This window comes from Zootoca vivipara, chromosome 15, assembly GCF_963506605.1.
Source record: "Zootoca vivipara chromosome 15, rZooViv1.1, whole genome shotgun sequence".
Taxonomy (NCBI): domain Eukaryota; kingdom Metazoa; phylum Chordata; class Lepidosauria; order Squamata; family Lacertidae; genus Zootoca; species Zootoca vivipara.
The window spans coordinates 25,373,333-25,396,603 of record NC_083290.1 but is presented as its reverse complement, the minus strand read 5'-3'; the positions used below and the strand labels follow the sequence as shown (position 1 = coordinate 25,396,603).

The 23,271-nt window shown below is 48.9% G+C and overlaps 1 protein-coding gene across 1 annotated transcript in view; it reads right to left on the bottom strand.

The window, feature by feature from the left end:
- MCAM (melanoma cell adhesion molecule) overlaps positions 1-20,685 on the bottom strand; it is a 53,469-nt gene extending 32,784 nt beyond the window's left edge. The window contains exon 1 of the mRNA XM_060268312.1: positions 20,134-20,685. Within this exon, the coding sequence (XP_060124295.1) occupies positions 20,134-20,206 (73 nt within the window). The 5' untranslated portion in view covers positions 20,207-20,685. The remainder of the gene's footprint in view (positions 1-20,133) is intronic.
- Positions 20,686-23,271: the final 2,586 nt, after the last annotated feature.

Below are 23,271 nucleotides of genomic sequence, written 5' to 3'. Positions count from 1 at the left end.
AAAAAAGGTAGCAAGGAACTTTTGGATCAATACAAAAGACTTTGGCGCCAGAGGTGAAAGACACAGACTATTAAGCAAAGGAGTTGCAGGGGAGACTGGCCGCAGGTTTGTGGTGTGCAAACATAGACATTTGCTTAGCAAACAGACAAGACCGATGGAGACATAAAATTGGGTGCAGCAATGGATATCATTTTTACCCCTTTACTGTAGGCTAGCTTTTACACACTCCCTTTCCTAGCCTGCATCCAAACCAGAATAATAATAATTTATACCCCGCACACTCTGGGAAGCTTACAGCATATCTAGAAACATAATAAAACCATCAAGCGTTAAAAACCTCCCAATATAGGGCTGCCTTTAGATTAAAGAATTATCAGAATTCAAGGCAGGCAGAAACACCTCTAAGGAGGGCTGGTGAAAGGCTGGCCTAGGGAGGGGGTCATAGAGAGACGCACAGAGGGCCACATTTGGCCCCTCTGGCATCTAGTTCCCCACCCCAGGGTGATCCCATTGAGTCAGGGTGATGTAAACCACCCCCAACTCAATTAAGCAAATGATTAATAAAGGCAGGAAACTATTAGTGAGCCGCAAAGGAAACTGGAGCATAAGCTTGTAGAGAGGAAGCCTTAATGGTGTAGAAACCGTGGGCAAGGAAGGATGGAGCCAGCTCTCTCTGGCAGGAAAACCCTGCTCTCCCATCAGGGAGGGAAATAGGAAAATATCTCTCTCTCTCTCTCTCTCTCTCTCTCTCTCTCTCTTGCAGCCCAGTTACTGTAAATTGTGATCAATATTCACTACATTTAGCCTTAAAGACTATTATAACCTCCATCACAGCAAATATATTTCTAGACAACAAGGTCAAGCCCCCCTCATAAGCTTGCAGGAAGCCGGTGTCATAAGACTGGGCAGACTTCCCCAAGACTTCTAAGAACTGATCTTTGTGGGATCTAGAAATCTACAGCAAAAAAAAAAGAGGAACCAAAATTTCAGACAGGTGGGGGGGAGACTGGACTCTGGAGGGAGAGGAAAAACAAAATAGATGGTGTAATGGAAAGAAGAGCAGATTGCAAGGTAAGCAATCAGTTCACACCACTGGCAAGGTAATCTGTCCTCGTATCCATGGTTTACGGCAGGCACCCCCAAACTGCGGCCCTCCAGATGTTTTGGCCTACAACTCCCATGATCCCTAGCTAACAGGACCAGTTGCCAGGGATGATGGGAATTGTAGTCCAAAACATCTGGAGGGCTGAAGTTTGGGGATGCCTGGTTTGCGGGCTGCTTCTTGGTGAACTCTTGGGAGCTGGGTGCTGGTGCGTCACCCAGCACCCCTTTATCCCAATATCCCAAATTTGGACTGCCCCATCTCCAGCACAGAAAGAGAATCAAGGAAAGGAAAGGAAGAATTATATTTAAAAAAATCAGCCTAAAATAGCCTGCACTGCAGTGGTCGATAAATAGATGGAAAATGTGACACAGCTGAAACATTTTGACTAAACTGACTGTCAGAAGGATGGAATTTATGAAGAGAGCCAAAGTAGGCAAAAGAAAAAAGAAAAGAGATTCTTTATTATTGGGGCAACTGAGATAAAAGTGAAGGTAGGAATGGGAAAGCTTTCAAGCTTTGCAGAAATCTTCATCTCAGAAGGACTCTAGATGCTGGATCGCAAAACCGCCTCCATTTCTAGACCTTGCTACCCCCTTGCCTGGAGGGCAGGAAACTGCAAAGCCAAGTCAAGCCACACGAAGGTTGATGTCAGAATACCAGTCCACCCATGTGCCCTCCCCATCCATCTACAACTGCCCCCCTCCGCAGCCCTTGGCATCAACCATTTCCTGCCGGTGCCATGAGCTCATGGCCCAAGAATTGCCTAGCGTGCACCACTCAGCACAAGTCAGAAAACGTGCCTTTTGTTAGCCCGCTGTCCGAAAGCTGGCACCCGGCTCGTGGCTGGCACGTCGGATCAACTGCTGCCAATGGTCTCAGGGAAAGGAGGGGGTTGTGGATGTGAGGGAGGGGGGGGCGCTGGCCAGTTGGCGAAAGTGAGCGCTTGGTCCCACTAGCAGTTAGGACAGATGGAAAGGTTTCTTCACTCCTGCATGCATTTCTGTTTAGGAATCACGGCCCCAACCAACTTTGCTCTTCTTCTGCACAGGGAACTCGCTCACTAGGCAAACCCCGCCCCGCAAGGAAAGAGTTCAGAGGGGTCCACCCCTCCTCTCCCCTCCCTCTTTTTGGGAAGGCGAGTGGGAGCCCACCAACACAATGGCTTTATTCAAGGCGCAGAAGGCCTCAAGGAGCCCTGGGGAACTTTCCAAGCCGGGGCAAAGGACACAGAAGAGACCGGCTGGAAACAGAGACCCGATTCTCCACGAAAAACGTCTCCAGTTTCCAAACGCCCACCGAGTTCTGCCTGAACGAAGGGAGTGGGTGGGGGGAGCAGAGGAGGGGGCTGTTGAGGTTTTCGAGCCAAGATCCATTCTGCAGCAAAGGACCTATGCAGGTCCCAAATTGGTGGGGGGGGGCTGCCCTGTCCAACTGTGCTGTCAGATAAAAGCTGCTCAAATGAACCCCCCCCCAAAAAGGTCATTTGGGGGCATCTAAAACAAAGAGATACACCCACTACAGGTAAATGAAGTAAAGACACTATATGCTGAAGACTCCACTTCTGGGGGGAGCAGAGGATTAATCCTTAATAGACATATAGCAGGCATGTCCAACAGGTAGATCATGATCTACTGGTAGATCACTGGACGTCTGCGGTAGATCACTGGTATATCAATGGCTATATCACTGGTATATCAATGGCTATATCCTGCAGCTTTAAGAAGACATAAGATTAGAAAATTAGCATTACTCCATTTGTCTATTTAGCTCTGTCCTTTCTTCTCCTGAAATTTCCTTCCCTCTCTCCCTCTGAGAAGACAGTTGGGGGATTTCTGGCAAGGCTTATCTGAAGTTAGGTTTCCAACCCAGCTGCCACGGCAAAACAATTCGCTACACCTTTTGCCATTTATCCACCCTTTTGTGCACTCTCAACTACCTCCACTTCATTTATTTCATTTTTTATGCCCACCCTGTCCACCAAGGAGCCCGGAGTGGGGTGCAGAGTCCTTCCCCTTTCCTCCTCACAATGCCCCTGCGAGGTAGGGCGAGAGCGTGGTTAGCTCAACATCCACCCAATGAACTGTAGAGCTGAGCAGGGGTCTCACAGCCCAGGGCTCCCCCTGTTGCCAATTCAACACTCTACCTCAGGAAAGGGGTGACCTTTCAAGTGTTGCTGGACTACAACTCCCATCACCCCCCGAACGCTGGCTTTGCTAGCTGGGCCTGATGGGAACTGTAGTCCATTAACATCTTGAGAGCCACAGGTTCCCCAACCCTGATCAAAGTGATCATAGATTATAGAATCTAAGAGTTGGGAGTGACACAAAGGGTCATATAGCCCAACCCCCTGCAATACGGGAATCCTGCCCACAGCCATCCTTGTGTGGGCTCAAACCACCAACCTTCTGGTTAACAACCAGATATTGAGGTGCTGCCTGCTTAGGTAGACCACTGGAGGTGTTCTAGGTCATTGGCATATGCTTTGAATGCTGAAGGGCCCTATATTCAATCCCTAGCATCTCCAATTAGCCAGTACTGACCACTCATTGCTCAATCTGATCAGAGCCAACTGAACAGCATCTTCAGATCTGGTTTGGGTACAAATTGGTACAGGCTCTGAGTTAGCACCAAAGTGGAACTGAGTATAGAAAAAATGATTTGTGTAATAGTCAAGCCAAGCCTTTATGGAATCCATTTCCAGTATTAACCGCACAGCCCACTATTAGAGAGATCTCTGCTTCCACGAAGTCCAAGCATCCAGACTTTTAAATTCCCAGGAAATACTCATTAACTGGCAGGTAATTGCATAAAGCCACAGCGGGGCTGAGCAGGGTGGGGAAACAGCACAGAATTACGATGCAGCATCAGAAGGGGAAGATGAGAAATTGGCAGGTCATATTTTAATTGCTTTTAGCTAATAAACTCACAACTCCTACATCTATGGCAATGGAGGGTAGCCAACGTAGTGCCTGCCAGATGCAGCTGAACTATCATCATGGGGCTGATGGGAGTTGTAGTCCAACAGCATCTGGAGAGCAGATTGGCTACTCTTAACCAAGGGGGATCTGCTTTATTCTGAAGCTAGCATTCTTCAAATTCCGGCAACTCAAAAACAAAAAATCCAAATGCTGTATTAGGTTATTCACTGAGTCAACATTTCTATCCCAAAGTGCAGATTATAATCTAAAAGAAAACAAGAGATTAAAATGCTACTTAATAAAACCTCAAACCCTCTAGATTAGAAGGTGCTTACATTGATATACAGAGCCCGAAGTGACTTGGAGCCCAACATTTCTGAAGCAGTGACTCCTTCCATGTTCAGGTGTTGAGATCTGCAGGAAAGGCTCTGACAGGGACTTCTCTGCAGTAGCCTCCCAGTTGTGAAATGCCCTCCCTTTTGAGCTGCGTCTGGTCTCATCACTGTATACGTTTCAACACTGGGGTCAAGAGGACCCACCATTCTGCACAGGCTTTGGGTAAAGGGAGGAGGTCAGAAAACCCCTTCCATTGCAGTGCTGTTGCTCTTTCTCACTGCCATTGATTTGGTTCGATTTATGGTCTAGTAAGGTTTATAGGGATGCAGGAGGAGGTGGCGCTGTGCAGGATGCAGGAGGAGGTGGCGCCTAGGGCTTGCTGATCAGAAGGTCGGCGGTTCAGAAGGTCGGCGGTTCGAATCCCTGCAACGGGGTGAGCTCCCATTGCTCAGTCCCAGCTCCTGCCAACGTAGCAGTTCGAAAGCATATCAAAGTGCAAGTAGATAAATAGGTACCGCTCCAAGCGGGAAGGTAAACGGCATTTCTGTGTGCTGCTCTGGTTTTCCAGAAGCGGCTTTGTCATGCTGGCCACATGACCTGGAAGCTGTATGCCGGCTCCCTCGGCCAGTAAGTAACGCGAGATGAGCGCTGCAACCCCAGAGTTGGTCATGACTGGACCTATTGGTCAGGGGTCCCTTTACCTTTACCTGAGGTTTATGCATTGCTTGCTGTATTGAGATGTATGCCAAAAAAAAGGTAAAGGACCCCTGGACGGTTAAGTCCAGTCAAAGGTGACTATGGGGTTGCAGCGCTCATCTCGCTTTCAGGCCAAGGGAGCCAGCGTTTGTCCACAGACAGCTTTCTGGGTCATGAGGCCAGCGTGACTAAACCACTTCTGGCGCAACGGAACACTGTGATGGAAACGGCGTTTACCTCTCCGCCACAGCGGTACCTATTTATCTACTTGCACTGGCGTGCTTTTGAACTGCTAGGTGAGCAGCAGCTGGGACAGAGCAACGGGACCTCACTCCGTCATGGGGATTCAAATGGCCAACCTTCTGATCGCCAAGCCCAAGAGGCTCAGTGGTTTAGACCACAGCCCATCCTGGGACAGCGTAGTGAAGGGTGAGCTAAAAATGCATATATTAAATCTCCCATCTTGAAGAGCTTGGGCAGGAAGCTTTCGCAAAAACCTACACAAAATTGTAGCTTGCTCCTTTTGCCTTCAACATCTCCTGCAGTGAAAGAAGCTCATGAAATGGCTTTTACTAGTGTGCATTTAGGTGTTTGTAAAAACACAGCCCAGGCTTTAGCTGAGAAAAAATGGCATTCTCTATGCTGGAGAGGTTCCCCTTCATCGCCGAGGGAGGTGACAGTTGCTAGCATGTCCCAACAGACAGAAACACCACCTTAAATCCAGGACCCGCCCTTGGACAAATCACTGGTATCCCTGGCTCAGTTTTCCCAATCCATACAATGGGAACATCAGTGACCCTACTCATAGTGGAGATCAAATCAAAGTCTAAGAAGCTAGTAGCAACATCAGTGACCCTACTCATAGTGGAGATCAAATCAAAGTCTAAGAAGCTAGTAGCAAATGAAAGAACTGGCAGAAAGCTGGGAAATGGTGGCAGAGGGCAAACGTCAGTTCTCTACCTGGAAAGCGACTGCAGGAAAAGAGAGAGAGGGAAAAAATGAATGTGTCAAAATAGGTCTGGGTGGAAATATAAATATAAAGCAAGCCCTTGTTAGAGCAAGTGCTGGGGAGGGTCTTTGGAGGGGGGGGGCCTCTGTGCCAGATTTGGAAAGGGAACAATCTGGACGCTTCAGCTTTCCAGCTTCGCTCACTTCCCCAGCCCAGGCCCCATCTGTTTGGCATTTGCAGCTCAGCCTCCCAGGTGACAAGTCCTGCAGCCCCGACAGTCATCAGAAGCAGGCCTTTTGTTGTTGAAATTTCTTTGGCAGGTGAACGTGAGCAGGCAAAGGATGCTTCTGGCTTGGAGCGTGTGCTCGTGTGCACACAATTACACATAAATAACGTGGAAGAAAAACTCTGTCTGTGAAGGAGAGGGATGAGACCTGTCCTTGCCAACAAACAGATTTTCTTTGTTTGGGGATGGGTGTTTCTAAACCTTTCCCCAAAGGCAAAAGAAATTAAAATATCCCAAACATCAACCTCGGCTTTAACAATATTTATTCCTCCCTTTTAAAGCGCAACACTTAACTGCTATCTTTCATTTTCTGCTGACTAGGCCGATCTAGTGGGAACCGAAGAAGCACAGAGACAAAGCACTGTGACACTTGCACTCTCAAGAACCCTGTGATGTAGGCGACCTGTTTTCCTGCATTTTCTATATGACATGGAGCAGAGGTGTGTGGAGAGAGTGGTTTGACCAGAGAAAGCCAGTGTCAAGGAGAAGCCAGTTTTTACTCAGAACTCCAGAGCTAAAGCATTTGGGGAAGGCTGGCGGCTTTTTTAGAAGAAAAATTGAATACTAAGGAGTGGCACAAGACATTTATTCGCAGTATGGAGAAAGTGAATAAAGATTAAGTTTTTCCTCCCAGCTTCTCATACTTCTAGAACTTGGGTCCACGGCATAAATTCTTCATACCGTCTAACTCAGGCATCCCCAAACTTTGGCCCTCCAGATGTTTTGGACTACAATTCCCATCATCCCTGACCACTGGTCCTGTTAGCTAGGGATCATGGGAGTTGTAGGCCAAAACATCTGGAGGGCCGCAGTTTGGGGATGCCTGGTAGCTAATCAGCAGAATTCACTGCTGTAAGATGTGCTGATGGACACACGACCTCAGATGGCTTTTAAAGGGGACAATTAGACAAATTTATGGAAGAGATCTACCAATGGCCACTAGTCATCATGAAGGCCAAGTAGAACCCAAGTTCAGGGAACAACAGTGGGGAAAGCTCTTGCCTCCAAGCCCTGTGTGGTGCTGATAATTATAATTATAATAATAATAATAATAATAATAATAATAATAATAATAATAATAATTTATTATTTATACCCCGCCCATCTGGCTGGGTTTCCCCAGCCACTCTGGGCGGCTTCCAACAGAAAAATAAAACACAATAATCTATTAAACATTAAAAGCCTCCCTGAACAGGGCTGCCAAGGTTGTTTGTTCGATCCCCGTATGGGACAGCTGCATATTCCTGCATTGCAGGGGGGTTGGACTAGATGATCCACTGGGTCCTTTCCAACTCTACAATTCTATGATTCTCTCTCAGCCTGGATAGCTCTGTTGGTTAGAGCTCCCTGGAGGCATGTGCTTGGCTACTACAGAAAGCAAGATGGAGAACTAGGTGGGCTTTTGCTCCAATCCAGCAGGGCTCAGCTGCACAATTCTTCAGAGGCAACAGCCTTTGGGTTGGAGCTAGCTGAGAGCTACAGGTGCCTATTTAATTTCTACTGGCATTTCAACCTCCAGAGTCACCTGTGCTACAAAATCTGTTTCCAAAGACCCGTCAGCTGCTGGAGAGAGAAGGGTGAGGATTCTGTCAGTCTTCAGGGTGATGTAGAGGCCTGCAGAACCTGATTTTCCTGTACGGTGTTGGCCGAAGGGATATATATGGGTGGGACAGCGAGGGAAAAAAAGGCATTTCTCACCAAGCTGCTAGGAAAAGGAAGATCAACCTGGCTACTACCCCCAGGTTGACCCAACAGCCCAAATTCTTCCTCTGTGATGTCATTTATGGAGAGTGAAAAGGAAGGGGGTAATTAACACACATGCTCACTGCTCAGAAGCCCTTCTCTCTGTGACAACCAAAGAAATGAATTTGCGTTCTGAGTAGGCACATCAAACACACAAACATGCAGCTGGATAACTTTAGTCCAGTTACTATTATTATTTATTCATTCAATCTATTCATTCAATCAATCACTGTTAAGATCCAAGAGCGAATCACATCAGTGTGTGTGTATATATGTATATATCACACACACACACACACACACACACACACAGAGAGAGAGAGAGAGTTTGAAGCAAGGAAGGAGGCTGAGAAGAATTAGCAAAGCCCTGCTGATGCTCTGGCTCACGAGGAGACCCTCCCTGGACCCTGCTCCCCATTTTGCGCAATTTCGGGTATGCGCAGGGGGGCACATGTAAAACAAAACAAAATACACACTGCTGCAATCAGGTCCTGCTTGCGGGGTTTGCCTCTGGCTGCCCACCATGTAAAGAGGATGCCCGACTAGATGAGCCACAGGCCTGATCCAGCAGGCTCTCCTTTTCTTCTTATCTCCCTGTCTTCTTACTTACAACCAGCCAGGGGTGTCTCTATCCATCAATGGCTTTGGGTCCACCTACTGTTGGTCTTCCTGCCTCCCTACGATTCCCAAATGGCCCCAGCCCCCAGAACTGCACTGCTCGCCCCCACTATAGGCAACAAATGGTGCAACAGCTTTGCCACCAGAAAGAAGTGCTTTCATTCAGAAGCCAGCAAGAAGAACCGTTGCCACCCGGATGATTTCCAGATTGGGCGCACACAGCTTTCTCTCTCCAGCATGCCCACTGAGACGGCTCAGCCAGGATGAGGACGGAGGGTCATGGGAGAAGCGCGCAGCAGCCTGACTCACAGGGAGGCAGGTTTTGGAGGGCCCTGCTTCACTTAACCATATTTAGCTTGCCTGGAAACTATCAGGACACAAGACTTGCAACTTGGCCAAGAATGACAGGACACCAGCCGGCCGCTTCCAAAGGATGAGGCAGATAAAAAAATTTTTAAGGGTTTGTATGGGAGTCAGCCAGGCAGAGAGAGCTCCTGTCTTGTGCGTTGTTAGCCTGGAGAAGGGACAAAAGGGAAGAAACGGGATGCTCTGGCCCAGTGGGAATTTAACTCGCTTTGAGAACGGAAGAGGGGCTGGATGGGCAGGGAGAGAAGGAAGCTCCAAGCGGACAAAGCACAGAATAATAGGCATGCCAGAAGGGTGAAAAATAGCATCTGGAGGGGATAAAAAAGGAAGAGCAGGGAAGTGCACTTGGGAGGGCGGAAAACTCCATAGAAGGGAAAGCGAAGGCTGCCTCCCATTACGAAGGAGTAGCCCAGTAGGGACCTTATTTATATTCCACTATCGCTCAACACTAGGTTGCATTTTCTTTTCCAGTTTACTCCCTGTATTTCTACCCCACCTTTCCTTCAAGGAGCCTGAAGTACAACCCATAGCTGCCAAGTTATCCCTTTTTTAAAGGGATTTTCCATTATGCTGAATAGGCTTCCTCGCGAGAAAAGGGAAAACTTGGCAGCTATGGTACAACCCTGCAAGGTGTGTTAGGTTGAGAGGTAGCAAGTGGCCCAATAAGCTTCAAGGCGAACTGGGGATTTGAACCCCAGTCTCCCAGGTCTCAGTCCAACATCCCAACCACTGCACCACACATATGTTATGCGTTCTATAGAAAAAACCCATCCATGCGCACAATGCTTTACAAAGGCCCCATCTGCACTCTACATTTAAAGCAGCAGCATAGCACTTTAGACCAGGCAGCCCCAAACTCGGCCCTCCAGATGTTTTGGGACTACAATGCCCATCATCCCTGGCCAATGGTCCTGCTAGCTAGGGATGATAGGAGTTGTAGTCAAGAAACAGCTGGAGGGCCAAGTTTGGGAAACCCTGCTTTAGAGCCTACCTCAAATCCACTGTTTCCCATGAAAGTTAAGGTAGTGCTGGGAGGGGAGACCTCACTGAGAGCGAGGTGCCTCTTTGCTACAAAAGCACCTGTCAAGCTTTGCATGTGATTTAGCAAGCTTTTAAAGTACAATGTGTGCCTTCGCACAGGAGCCAGAAAACTCAGCCTTTGCAGGGAAGGAAACAGATCAGCTCGGACTCACTGGAGGAGAAGGATGTTCGGGGCATGACTTTGGGTCAAATGTTCCCTGGCTCCAGCCTTTCCTTGGGGGCGACAGCTCAGAGGCAAAGAGGCTGCCGTATACGCCAGGGGTAGGCAACCTAAGGCCCGGGGGCCGGATGTGGCCCAATCGCCTTCTCAATCCGGCCCGCAGACGGTCCAGGAATCAGCGTGTTTTTACATGAGTAGAATGTGTGCTTTTATTTAAAATGCATCTCTGGGTTATTTGTGGGGCATAGGAATTCGTTCATTTTTCTTTTCTTTTCAAAATATAGTCCAGTCCACCACATGGTCTGAGGGACCACGGCTGAAAAAGGTTGCTGTCCCCTGGTAAACGCAGTGGGCCTCGGGTCCAATCCCAGACCCCTCCAGCTAAACGACAACAGTTACCTCAAATATCCCAGAAAGCTGCTACCAGTCCAGGTGGACAGTACTGGGCTAGATGAAACTCAGTGCAGAAGGCAGTGTTTGTGTGTTCTCAGTCCATGGAATGGGTCCCTCACTGGGAAAGGGAGTGAGAGTCTTTGGGAGGGGCTCTGCGGAGTTACTATCATACCAGAGTCACGCCTCTCCCACCCCCAAGCCTAAGCTGTTTAACATTCCTGGCCCTTGTTGTACATAGCAATCCGCCTCCAAGTTTTCGCCTTTTCTCTTCCTCACACCCCTTTTAAGCTTCACTTTGCCCATCCCCTCTGGAAGGCTGCATTTAAGGCAAGGAGGGCTCAGAATGTACCCTACAGCATAGCTGCCAAGTTTTCCCTTTTCTCGCGAGGAAGCCTATTCAGCATAAGGGAAAATCCCTTTAAAAAAGGGGATAACTTGGCAGCTATGCCCTACAGATCATCATACCCCCCCCCAAGTCTTGGATTTCTCACTTTGTCACCAAAAACAAAGCTGTAGCCTACTCAGAGTAGACCCACGGAAGTTAACAGGTGCGGTTACTGTAGGTTCATTCATTTTAGTGGGTCTACTCTGACTACAACTTAGTTGAATACAACCCAAAGGGTGGAAATTCAGCATAGTGTTTAACCTGCAGAAAGGCTCTCCCTTCTCCTCCCACCCCACAGTGTTTTGAGGGTTCATCTGATCCTCCAGAGCAGATTTCGGGGAGGTTGGGGGAGTGGGGTAGGAAGCAGGGAAGCCCCATTGGACGAGTGGGAGTCCTTGCACTGGCTTCTGCTACCGGAACAGGGTAGTTGAATTAGGCCTTAAGCTTCTGGTCCTCATGGTTTGTTTGCCAAGCTGAAGGACTTGTTCCAGCTGCAGAGATCCTGCCAAGACCACACACATAGGAGTGCCTTAAGAATCACGACTAGCACCCTTGTTCCCAGAACTTCTGGAGTCTCGTTATCCGCAACAAATGACCATTTCCAGCATCCCTTCAAGTTGCAGTGGTTACACCGGTTTTAAGACACTGCTTGTTCCAATAATGTGCAGGCACCCACAGACAATTCTGCTGGGTCCCTTTTAGTGGCCACAAGGGGGAAAGTGCTAGCCAAGGTCCTGTCCGTAGCTATGCAATTTCGAGGCATGGAAGTACACTCACTTAGGCTGTTGTTCATGTTACTTTTGCTCCCACGACAATCCTGTGAAGGAGGACAGTATTTTAAGTTCCCCTTCTCCAGAACCAAAACACACCGTAGCCACTTTCTGTGCAAAGAAGCCAGAGCAGATGTGGAAGGTGGAGAAAAGGGCATAGCTCCGTGGTAGAGCACCTACTTTGCGCAAGAAGCTCCCAGGTTCATTCTCTTGGAATGTCTGGAACTCTAGACAGCTGCTGCCAGCCAGTGTAAGAAATACTGTGCCGAATGGGCTTCTGACTCAGTACAAGGCAGCTTCCTGTGTCCCTGTGAGATCAGGCTCTCAGATCCTAAGTGAGCTCTTTGTTCATTGACCCACACTGGCTCTGACTCAAGGAAACCAATTAAACAAGGCGTGTTAAGAGGATGATGAGCAACTATGACCTCATCCATCAGAAGAATTACAAGTTCAGTCATTAAGGTGTAAGGAAAGCACACATAACTATAAATGGGGGAGGCGGGGAGAGAGAGAGAGAGAAAGAACCTGATTGATTCTGAGCATCAAGCATAAGGGGGTTCATTATTCAGATCCCCTCTCTCTTTTTAAAAAATATTTTAAAGTTTTTAATATCCAGCGACTTCCCTCCTTCTCTTTCCTTGGTTTATTAGTCTTTCATTCCTGCATATTTTGCTATAACCATATTAATCTGTTCTCCGTTTTTACATCACTCAGACATTAATTATGTCTGAAACAAAAGAAGTGCCATGGTCAGATCACCAACTGGACTTCTCCGCGACCCTTCCCCTCTGCAGGGAGGTGGGACCAATTCGGATGGTCCGCCCCCGCCACTTAATGGATCCAATTGGCTTCCAGAGAGTAGTAGGGGATGTTTTATCCCATGTTGATGGCCTTTCAGCTGATTCCCTGATGGCCCCTGGAATGTGGAGTTAACAAGGGCTACTGACTGTCTGGCTCCGAAGCGCCCTTTCCGATTGCATGGAGGCCGGACAGCCCCATGGTTTTCCCCGGAGCTAAGGGCGATGAAACAATGGTTGAGACGGCTAGAGCGCTGGTGGCAGAAAACTCATTCTGAATCAGACCGGACATGGGCTAGAGGTCGAGGTCGAGCCTACGAAGTGGCAATGGTGACGGTGAAGACTCTTTCAGGTGGTTCGCAATCTATCAGAACCACCTTCATCACCAGGGCCTGGTAGAGACACCAAGATCTCCTGCAATGCTTTTGCAAAGTTTTTTGCAGATAAAGTCGCTCAGATTCAGAAGGAGGTAGACTCCACCGTGGGAGCAGGGCCAGGGTGGGAGAGTGCTGGAGTCCTGTCTAGTCATGATGGGATCAATTCCAGTCTGTTACCTCCAAGGATGTGGACAGGCTTCTTGGACGAGTGAAACCAACCACCTGTCTTCCTTGATCCTTGCCCTTCCTAGCTAATAAAAGCGTGCCGGGAAGGGCTGGGCGATGGGCTCTGCAGGGTGCTGAATGCTTCCCTTTGCGAGGGAGACAAAGGTGAGAGTTGTTTCCTAGTTCTGCTGGATCTCTCAGTGGCTTTTGACACCATTGACCATAACATCCTTCTGGACCGTCTAAAGGGGCTGGGAGCTGGGGGCACTGTTATACAGTGGTTCCGCTCCTTCCTCCTGGGCCATGTCCAGAAACTGGTGTTGGGGGGTGAGTGTTCAGACCCCTGGGCTCTCCCTTGTGGGGTGCCTCAGGGTTCCGTCCTCTCCCCCATGCTTTTTAATATCCATATGAAGCCGCTGGGAGAGATCATCATGGGGTTTGGGCTGGGTGTTCATCAGTATGCGGATGACACCCAGCTCTACCTCTCTTTCAAATCAGAACCAGTGAAGGCGGTGAAGGTCCTGTGTGAGTGCCTGGAGGTGGTTGGAGGATGGATGGTGGCTAACAGATTGAGGTTGAATCCTGACAAGACAGAAGTACTGTTTTTTGGGGACAGGGAGCGGGTGGGTGTGGGGGACTCCCTGGTCCTGAATGGGGTAACTGTGCCCCTGAAGGACCAGGTGTGCAGCCTGGGAGTCATTTTGGACTCACAGCTGTCCATGGAGGCGCAGGTTAATTCTGTGTCCAGGGCAGATGTCTACCAGCTCCATCTGGTATGCAGGCTGAGACCCTACCTGCCTGCAGACTGTCTCACCAGAGTGGTACATGCTCTGGTTATCTCCCGCTTGGACTACTGCAATGCGCTCTACGTGGGGCTACCTTTGAAGGTGACCCAGAAACTACAATTAATCCAGAATGCGGCAGCTAGACTGGTGACTGGGAGTGGCCGCTGGGACCACATAACACCGGTCCTGAGATATCTACACTGGCTCCCAGTACGTTTCCGAGCAGAATTCAAAGTGTTGGTACTGACCTTTAAAGCCCTAAACAGCTTCGGTCCTGTATACCTGAAGGAGCGTCTCCACCCCCATCATTCAGCCCGGACACTGAGATCCAGCGCCGAGGGCCTTCTGGCGGTTCCCTCATTGCGAGAAGTGAGGTTACAGGGAACCAGACAGAGGGCCTTCTCAGTAGCAGCACCCGCCCTGTGGAACGCCCTTCCATCAGATGTCAAGGAAATAAGCAGCTATCCCAGGCATCCCCAAACTTCGGCCCTCCAGATGTTTTGGACTACAATTCCCATCTTCCCTGACCACTGGTCCTGTTAGCTAGGGATCATGGGAGTTGTAGGCCAAAACATCTGGATGGCCGCAGTTTGGGGATGCCTGAGCTATCCTAATTTTAAAAGACATCTGAAGGCAGCCTTGTTTAGGGAAGTTTTTAATATTTAATGCTGTATTGTTTTTAACACTTGATTGGGAGCCGACCAGAGTGGCTGGGGTAACTCAGCCAGATGCGCGGGGTATAAATAAATTATTATTATTAATTATTATTATTACAGTATTATTATTTACACTGTTGATGTTATCTTAATGCTGCCAGAGCATTCAGACCCTGTCTCCTTGGGATAGCCATTCTCTCTGCCCCAGCAATATGCCCTATTTTACAAGGTCAGAGGAGTCTAGAGATGAGAGTGTTGGGACTGGGAGCTGGCAGACTCCCAGGGTCCCAATCCCCATGCTGCCTAGCCTAACTCTCAGGCTGTTGTGAGGGTAACAATTGAGAAGTTGGGGAGGAGAATAAACAAACCGTGTAGACCACCCTGAGCTCCTTGGAGGAAATGTGATACATAAACGTTAAGAACCAATCGTTAATAAAATAAGCATTAAAGCAAGATTAATGTGTGGTGCTACAAACACTCTGAACCAGTGGAAGCTGGTCCATTCAACTGTAGTCAATACCTCCATCTCAGCGTTTGAAATTTGCCAGGCGCATTTTGCTCCTGGCTATCAGCCACTTGCGACCAAGTGAAGATGCCCAGGTGCCTGGCGTCTCCACCATCTGGAAAAGCAAGCCTGGGGATCCTTGAATCCCCACTATTTTCACACACGAGCAACACGTCCTGTAGAATTCTGCACAATCAGAATGAATTTCAGGAACCAAAAGCTTGTATTGAAAAATACAACTTTCAAGCCATCTTGCCCCCCCCCCCAATGGCAACTAGGCATTCCGTTTTGGCGACTGTAAGCCTGGTTTAAGGAGCCATTTGGCGCTTAGCTTGTATATCTGAGTTTCTAACACTGCCCCACCTGCCTGCCTTCTTGCTTAATACCAGAGCAGGGGCTGTGAGCTTCTTCCTCTTTGGCAGGAGTCAGCAAACTTTTTCAGCAGGGGGTCGGTCCACTGTCCCTCAGACCTTGTTAAGTGGCTGGACTAATTTTTTTTTGGGGGGGGGGGGGAACGAGCAAATTCCTATACCCCACAAATAACCCAGAGGTGCATTTTAAATAAAAGCACACATCCTACTCAAAAATAACCCAGAGGTGCATTTTAAATAAAAGGACACATTCTACTCATGTAAAAACACGCTGATTCCCGGACCATCCGCGGGCCACATTTAGAAGGCAATTGGGCCTTAGTTTGCCTACCCATGCTTTTTGGCCTCAGCACTGTCCTTGTTGAACTCAGCAGGGAGGAGGATAGGAATAAAAGTGGAATTACTTCTGCCAATCTCTGACTGTGGCTCCGCATACTCTTGGCCCCTCTGCCCTCCCAGTCCCAAAGGACACCAGCCACCAGTTATTTGAAGCAATATCTAAAAGCTATGTTATAATGAATTATTACACCAGTTAGCCTCTCATAGGCACCAGCAAACCAGTGGCCATTTGGTTAGCAGCGAGACTGCTCTCCTTAGTCCACAGGGACCCAGGAGCGTAGCAAGGGGGGGAGCAGAGGGGGCGGCCCACTCCTAGCTCCATCTTTTGGGGGGCAGCGTGAATGGCGACGCTGGCTCCCCGCTACGTAGCGCGCATGCGTCATACATAGCAATGCTGCCCATGTGTGCTACGTAGCGGCGCCTCGCCCCAGGGTGCACGTCATGTTTGCCGCTCCGGGTGCCCGAGTGGCTCCCTATGCCATTGCAGGGACCAGGAAATTATTTCCACCCCTACATCCCAAGGGTGTATCAAATGCATATGAGAGCCCCAGGTGAGCAGCTTGCTCTGGGCTCCTAAAAATAAACAAATATGATGTTAGGAATGTGCCCAGCCCTGCAGCTACACACTGAAACGCCATCCTTCCCACAGCCATCAATGCAGCAGACTTCACAAAGAAAGACAGCAGCCGAGCCGCGGTGGGAAGTGCTGAGCAGGCCGTTCCCATTAGCCAGGGGGTGGGGAGTGGAATTCAGGCAGGAGTCCAAAGGACAGAGCCTCTTTGCAGATATTTTATGGCTCAGCTTCTGGGATGAGGGATCGAGGAGATCTCACGAGCCGCATGGGACACCAACTGCAAATTCTTCCCAGTTGCTAATGTTACCCTTCCACTTACTCTGAAGGTGCAGCACATACCTGATTGTTTTATGCAAGGCGGGGTGGGGCAATAAATTTAAAATGCACAGCTGGGGCTGTGCATGACCCCACACAGCAAGGACAGAATGCCATAGGAGTGTAGGAAGCTGCCTTGTAATGAACCAGACCTTCGGTTTATCTAGTTCAGTATTGTCTAAACTGACCAGCAGCAGCTCTGATGGGCACCATTATGTCCTGGAGGTCTTCCCTGCTGCCCACAAAGCCCCTAAGCCTTCCCCACCCTGACACATGCAAATACTCACTGCCCCCTTGAAAGTTATGAGAGTGGCTACTTTTCTTCCCTTAAAAAGTACACAGACATGAAGGATAGGGGGCTGGGTGATATATCGTCCGAAACCGGTTTGAAGTCCATATTGTGATATCGGTTTCATAATTTTTAACCTGACAATATATCGCAAATCATGATGTCTGTTAGGGATGGTGACATATCATTCAAAACTGGTTTTAATTCCATATCGTGATATTGGTTTCATAATTGTTTTTCTCCTGGCAATATGTCACGAATCATGATATGTCTGTGCTCACGCTATGCAAAAATCACCCGGTGGGGAAAACCGTGAAGCCAGCCAATGCCTTTATATAGCTCCACCTTTATTTCAGACATTGTGATATATCAGTATATCATGATGTTGAAAACCAGGTATCGTCCAGTCCTATTCAGGTACCTCACTATTTAAAATGCAGTTGGGGGTGTGGCCTATCCAGAGCAAGGCCTTTTTTGTGTTGGCACCTTTCTCTGCCCTGCGTTCGATTTTTGCTACTAGCTTTACTGTAACAAAGTTGCTATAGCAACACAGGACTCCACAAGCCCTCTGAGTCGCTATACTGGGGGCCTGATAAGCCTCCCGCCTCCCAATTGCCGCTGACTATATTTGTAAGCTTAAATTGCTACCGTACTTTACATAAATGTTAATGTGTTGACTATGCATCTCATTTCATTGTTGAGCACTGCCCTGGAGCGTTTGGGCAGAAAAGGCAGGTTATAAATATTTTAATGAGCAAGTAATAAATAAACCAATACAAAAACAGGAGAAAACTGCATTCCCTTATCTGAAGAAGTTTGTTCATCCTTTTACTAAAAACACACGCAGCAAGAAGAAAGCTTTGCAAACACACAACCGGAGATTGTTTGTACAAACAAAAGGAAATAGTTGTACAAACGTTACAACAATTCATAAGCTTTTGGCCACATGTAGAGTCCAAATTTTGAGGTCAGGGGAGACTACTGGACAGCATCTTAGGAATGCTGGAGTTTTGGGGCGCATGTCTACAGGTTTGCTATGACACATCAACAGGAAAACTGGTGCCACAGCAGCAGCCTTAAAACTTACACCCTGAATGATGCCGCCGTCAAAATCTCAGACAAAGAGGCTCCGATGATGCATTCTGTTCCAGACAGAAGCTGAGCTCAGAGCATGTGCCCAGAATCCCTCCGTGCCCTCCTTTCGGTGGGTGGGGGTGGGGAGGAGGCAATGCTGATCCACCTGTCATCTCAACAGGGCTTTGGCTTCACTCACTCCTCAAACACCCCCTCTGTCCGAATCCCAATGAACACTCTTAGCATTTGCCTAAACTTGTGGGGGAGACATGGGAACCTTCTCTTCAACAGATGGCTAACAGGAACTTTTGAGGAAGGGATTCAGCTCATGGGCAGAGCAACAGCATTGGATGCAGAAGGTCCCAGGATCAATCCCCAAAAGCATCTATCGCCAAGCAGGTCCTTGCCTGAAACCCTGGGGAGGTGCTGCTGCCAGCCCATGTAGGCAGCACTGAATTACATGTCCCATTGACCTGACCTGGTATAATAGAGAGCTTCCTACCATCCTACCTCTGGCTTCAACCTTCCTCTCTAGGCATCTTAGAATGTCTTGTAGAATCAAGGAATGGGATGTTCCACCCCCACCCCAAATCTCTGCCTCGCCCAGATCCTTTTCCCCATACTATTGGGGGGGGGGGTGCAGCCGAATTCACAATAAACAATCCCACTGAAAACAAAGCATGAGCTGGGGTGCTTAACCTGATTAAGAGAGCTCAACCCCATGGGAGAGTGCTTTATTTCAGAACAATAGCGTCTGCCAGATAATAAACTGTGGCCGTAGTAAGACTCAGAACCCCGCTTACAGTACGTTCAAAGCGATTCACATACAGCACTGTACAATTATCAGCCTTCATAATCTACAACTCTATAGATTATAAATGCTTCGCGCTGTGCACAGCATAGGAGGTGCACAGATCCTGCCCGGAGGGACTCAAAACGTACCGTATACAAATGTGTACTATAAGTACAGGAACTGGGGCTGATGCACACCCCCTTCCACCAACCAGCCCCTCGCGTCTGTAATAAAACTCTTCTCCTCCCCCCCCATCTCAGTACTTGGGGGTGGGCAGATTATTATTTTGGGAAATCCCCCTCCTAAACCCTTTACAGTACAAAGGGCAGGCTGTTTCCCTCCTGGGGCTTCTCTTTACCCCACGAGGCTCAGAGGCACTTGCAGAACGTGGGAGGTTTAGAGACACCCGAATACTGTATTCCGCAGTAAATCAAAGATGGGGGAAGGAATGGGTTTGCAGTTTGCAAAAGGGGAGAACATGTTGGACGGTTTTCTAGACAGCGCTTTTGATTTTCAAACGGGGGTCTCAGATATCGTTGGCAACAGGTTTTCCTTTCTTTCTTTTTTAAGCTTATTTTCCACATAAAAGGTAGATCTGTGATTTGGAGGGGGCGTGGGGAGCGGGAATTTTTTATGCCAACGAAGTCGTGTGGACTCGGGGGGGGGGGTTGTTCTTGCATGCATCAGGACCCCGAATCCCATAGCAAAATATTTTTTTGCAAAAATATGGGGGGAGGGGGATCCAACCAAAATCCCCCCCCCACCTGGTGGGCCGGTTTGCACACAAGCGCAACGCAACACGCCCCCTTTTCTCGCACCAGTTGCAAATCACTTACAGTAGCGGTTACACCGTGGAGGAGAGGCAGTGAGAAAAGGTGGGTGTGTTTTTGCAAAACCCATTCTGCAAACTGTGTGTGTCTCCTTCCCCACCTGTGTGTGTTTATTTAGATTTATATAGATCCAGCTCTAGGCACCTCGCACCTCGAAATATGCATCTCCACCTCGTGGCTTGGACAGAAATACATTTTTTTGGGGTGGGTGGAAGCAACCCCCGGGGGGAAACATGCACACCTTCGTTTCTAACGCCATAAGAAGACAAAACTAATCGTAGCAACCCAGGTAATCCTTGCAGAATTCGGAATCGGGGGTCGAGGGGTCGGCAAGAGTTAACAAGACAAAGCACGTTTCCCCCGAGCCTTCTTGATTTGCAAACGGAGGGGAGCAGCGCCGCGGTGCCCAAGGCTTACCTGGGACTGCGCTGCCCTACATGCTGCAATGCAAGTTGCCCGCTCAGCCCCACTCTCCTCCTTTGTTGCCCGCCACTCACCTCTACTGCAGCAGCAGCCGGCCAGGAGCAGGAGGCAGGCGCGGGCGAAGCTTGCAAGCCGGCAGCGACTCATTGTTCCCGGTGCCAGAGCTGAGAGTCCAAATGCATCGGAGGGGCTTGGAGGAGAAGCCCAGAAAGCTGACGTCAGGTGCGAGGGGGAGGGAGCTGCATGCACGGGGGGAGGGGGCTGCACTGCTCCGAGGGGGGGGTACACACCCACCCACCCAAGAGCACCGAGAGCCCAGCCCTCTTCGCACGCTTTCTCCAGAAGGCTCGCCTACAACAGCAGAGAGGAGTTGCGCTTAGCCGGAGCGCCAGGGGGCGAGGCGAAAGCCTACCTTAGACCCCCTTCTCCGCTTAGAGTCCTGCTCTTAAGGCGCGGCGCCGCGCCTTTTTCAGAGTTTATTGCAAAAAACCTGGAGGGGAGTCGAAGCAAAAACAGACGAAGGGGCTTCTTCCTTCCAGACCCGTGTTTAGTCTTGTACACACGTTACTCAGAGGTCACAAACTGGTCGTGGGCAACAGGTTCTTTATGTAATTGCTCGGCTTTCCCCTCCGCCTGCTCGGAAAGGGTCGATCAGGATCAAGGCGGGGTGGGGTGAGGAGAAACAGGACTTGGCATTTGACGAAGCTGCAAAAGACTTGCATCTTATTTCCACCTGCCGGGGATGTTGTCTTACGTGCTATTTTTAATATATTCATTCATTTTCCTCCCTGTTGGTTGGGTCTATTGTCTTTTGCCATGCTGTTTTGCTTATAGCAAAATAAATTATGCTATTTATTCTAAGCTGCCTTGAAGCTCCGTTTGCAACATGGTGGGATTTAAAAACAAACAACTCGGTAAATAAAGATGGATGGTTGTGTTACTGACCGGTGCACTGGGACAGGAACTTTGCTAGGCTCTTTCCCCAGGGAGCTGGAAACCAGAGAATTGCTTCGAAGTGACAACCCAGAGGACTGTTAGCTGAGCATTCATCCTGATTTATTTGCAAGGACATTAGACAACGTTGGCTATTTGATGAACACCCTGATTTGTGTGGAGATTAGACAATGTTACATGAAGGCAAGTGTTATCCCACACTTTCCAGTGCGTATTCCGGTCATTTTCCTTAGTGCAAAAAGTCATTTTGGGAAAGCAGGCTGGTTGCACAACACCACCCAACCAATTAGTACAGGCAATTCCCAATTTACATGGGGGTTATGTGGCGCAGGGGACCCAGGTGGCGCTGTGGGTTAAACCACTGAGCCTAGGGCTTGCTGATCAGAAGGTCGGCGGTTTGAATCCCTGTGACGGGGTGAGCTCCCGTTGCTTGGTCCCAGCTCCTGCCAACCTAGCAGTTCGAAAGCACGTCAAAATGCAAGTAGATTAATAGGAACCACTACAGCGGGAAGGTAAACGGCGTTTCCATGTGCTGCTCTGGTTTGCCAGAAGCGGCTTTGTCATGCTGCCCACATGACCTGGAAGCTATACGCCAGCTCCCTCAGCCAATAATGCGAGATTAGCGCGCAACCCCAGAGTCGGTCACGACTGGACCTAATGGTCAGGGGTCCCTTTACCTTTATGTTCCAAGGTACCAGGTGTTTAAGTGAAATGAGGGTATATTTGAAACATCATTGAAACACCCCGTTCCATCCCTTTTTGTCACGTTTTCGGGTCACTTCCAGGTTCAACATGATGTGCCCCATGTGCCTTGAATGCACGTAAATGGGGAGTTGCCTGTAACTTGAATTTGCTGGGATATGACTGAATCCCACTCAGAAATAACAACAGGCTGGAATTGCCCAAGGTATACCCAGAAGCAAGGTCCTAGCCACAGCTCATGGTTAGTGAGGAGAGAGAGAGCTTAACTGTTCAAACAATGCATTAAACCAAACCTTAACTCAGCACAATAACAAAAAGGACGAAGGAGGGGAAACCCAGGGTCTCAGTAAACCAAGGTTTGGCTTTCCATATTGTGCAAACCAAGCTGATATGAACCGGTTAATGCAGCTGAAGATCAAAGCTTTGGCAAGCTCCAGTGTCCTGAGCCGCCTAATCCATTTCGAATATTTGTTTGTTGTTTTCAAATTGTAATTACACAGTTGCAAATCCACCCCCTCCAAATATAAGCAGCAAGAACTAAAAGGGGCAGAAAACACAACCTCCAAGAGGTACGTAAAGGACAGCCAAACACAAACTCACCGTGGCTGAGTTAAGAAGTGAAGCTTCCTTTATTTACGGGAAGGAGGGATCAATCACAGCACACCTGGTATGACCAGCCAATCAGAGCACATTCTCTTCCCCTGGTTCAAATCCTTGCTGGTCCGCTTCTTCCAGTTAGTCCAGGCGTGGGACCTTTCTTAGCCCAAGGGCCATATTCCCATGATGTGGGCAACCTTCCGGGGGCCACATTCGAGTGCTGGGCAGGGCCAGAGGCATATACATGGGAAGATCAATGGATGGGAGTGACTCTCAGCCTCTGTACATTTGGGTACATTTCAGCCACGCAAGAGCCAGAGGTTTCTGTTCCTGCAGCTGCTGCCCACCACCCCCCCAACATCTCTCCATCATCCAAGTCAGTGAGAGGAATTCTCATAATTGAAGGCCAACACAGTCAAAAGAGGGTGCAGAGCAGGGTGTGTAAGTCTTAAGCAGGCATCCCCAAACTTTGGCCCTCCAGATGGTTTGGACTACACTTCCCATCATCCCTGACCACTGGTCCTGTTAGCTAGGGATCATGGGAGTTGTAGGCCAAAACATCTGGAGGGCCGCAGTTTGGGTCTTAAGCATGTGGTCGCCGGTTCTGAGGTTCCCCATCCTGCAGTCAGTCCATTAACCACTTTGGAAAGGGTGTGTGTGCCTGTTGCCTTGGTAAGCGCTTCGTTGTGTAACAAAGCTTTCAGATTTACATTCCAGAGGAGCTGTGCAAGTGCAGAAATCCAAAGATTTTTAAAATTGTTATTTTAAATAATTTTTATTAAAGATTTTCATTTACCAAAGCACATGCATTGTCTCTTGAAGGGCTGGCCGGTGTGACCTATCACCCAGCAAACTGCCAAATTGCTGCAGGGAACTCTGGATCGCATGAGAGACCTGGCTGACCCTTTGCCCTAGTTTACTGTCCAGCCTTCCTTGCAGATATTGCAATTCCCCTCCCC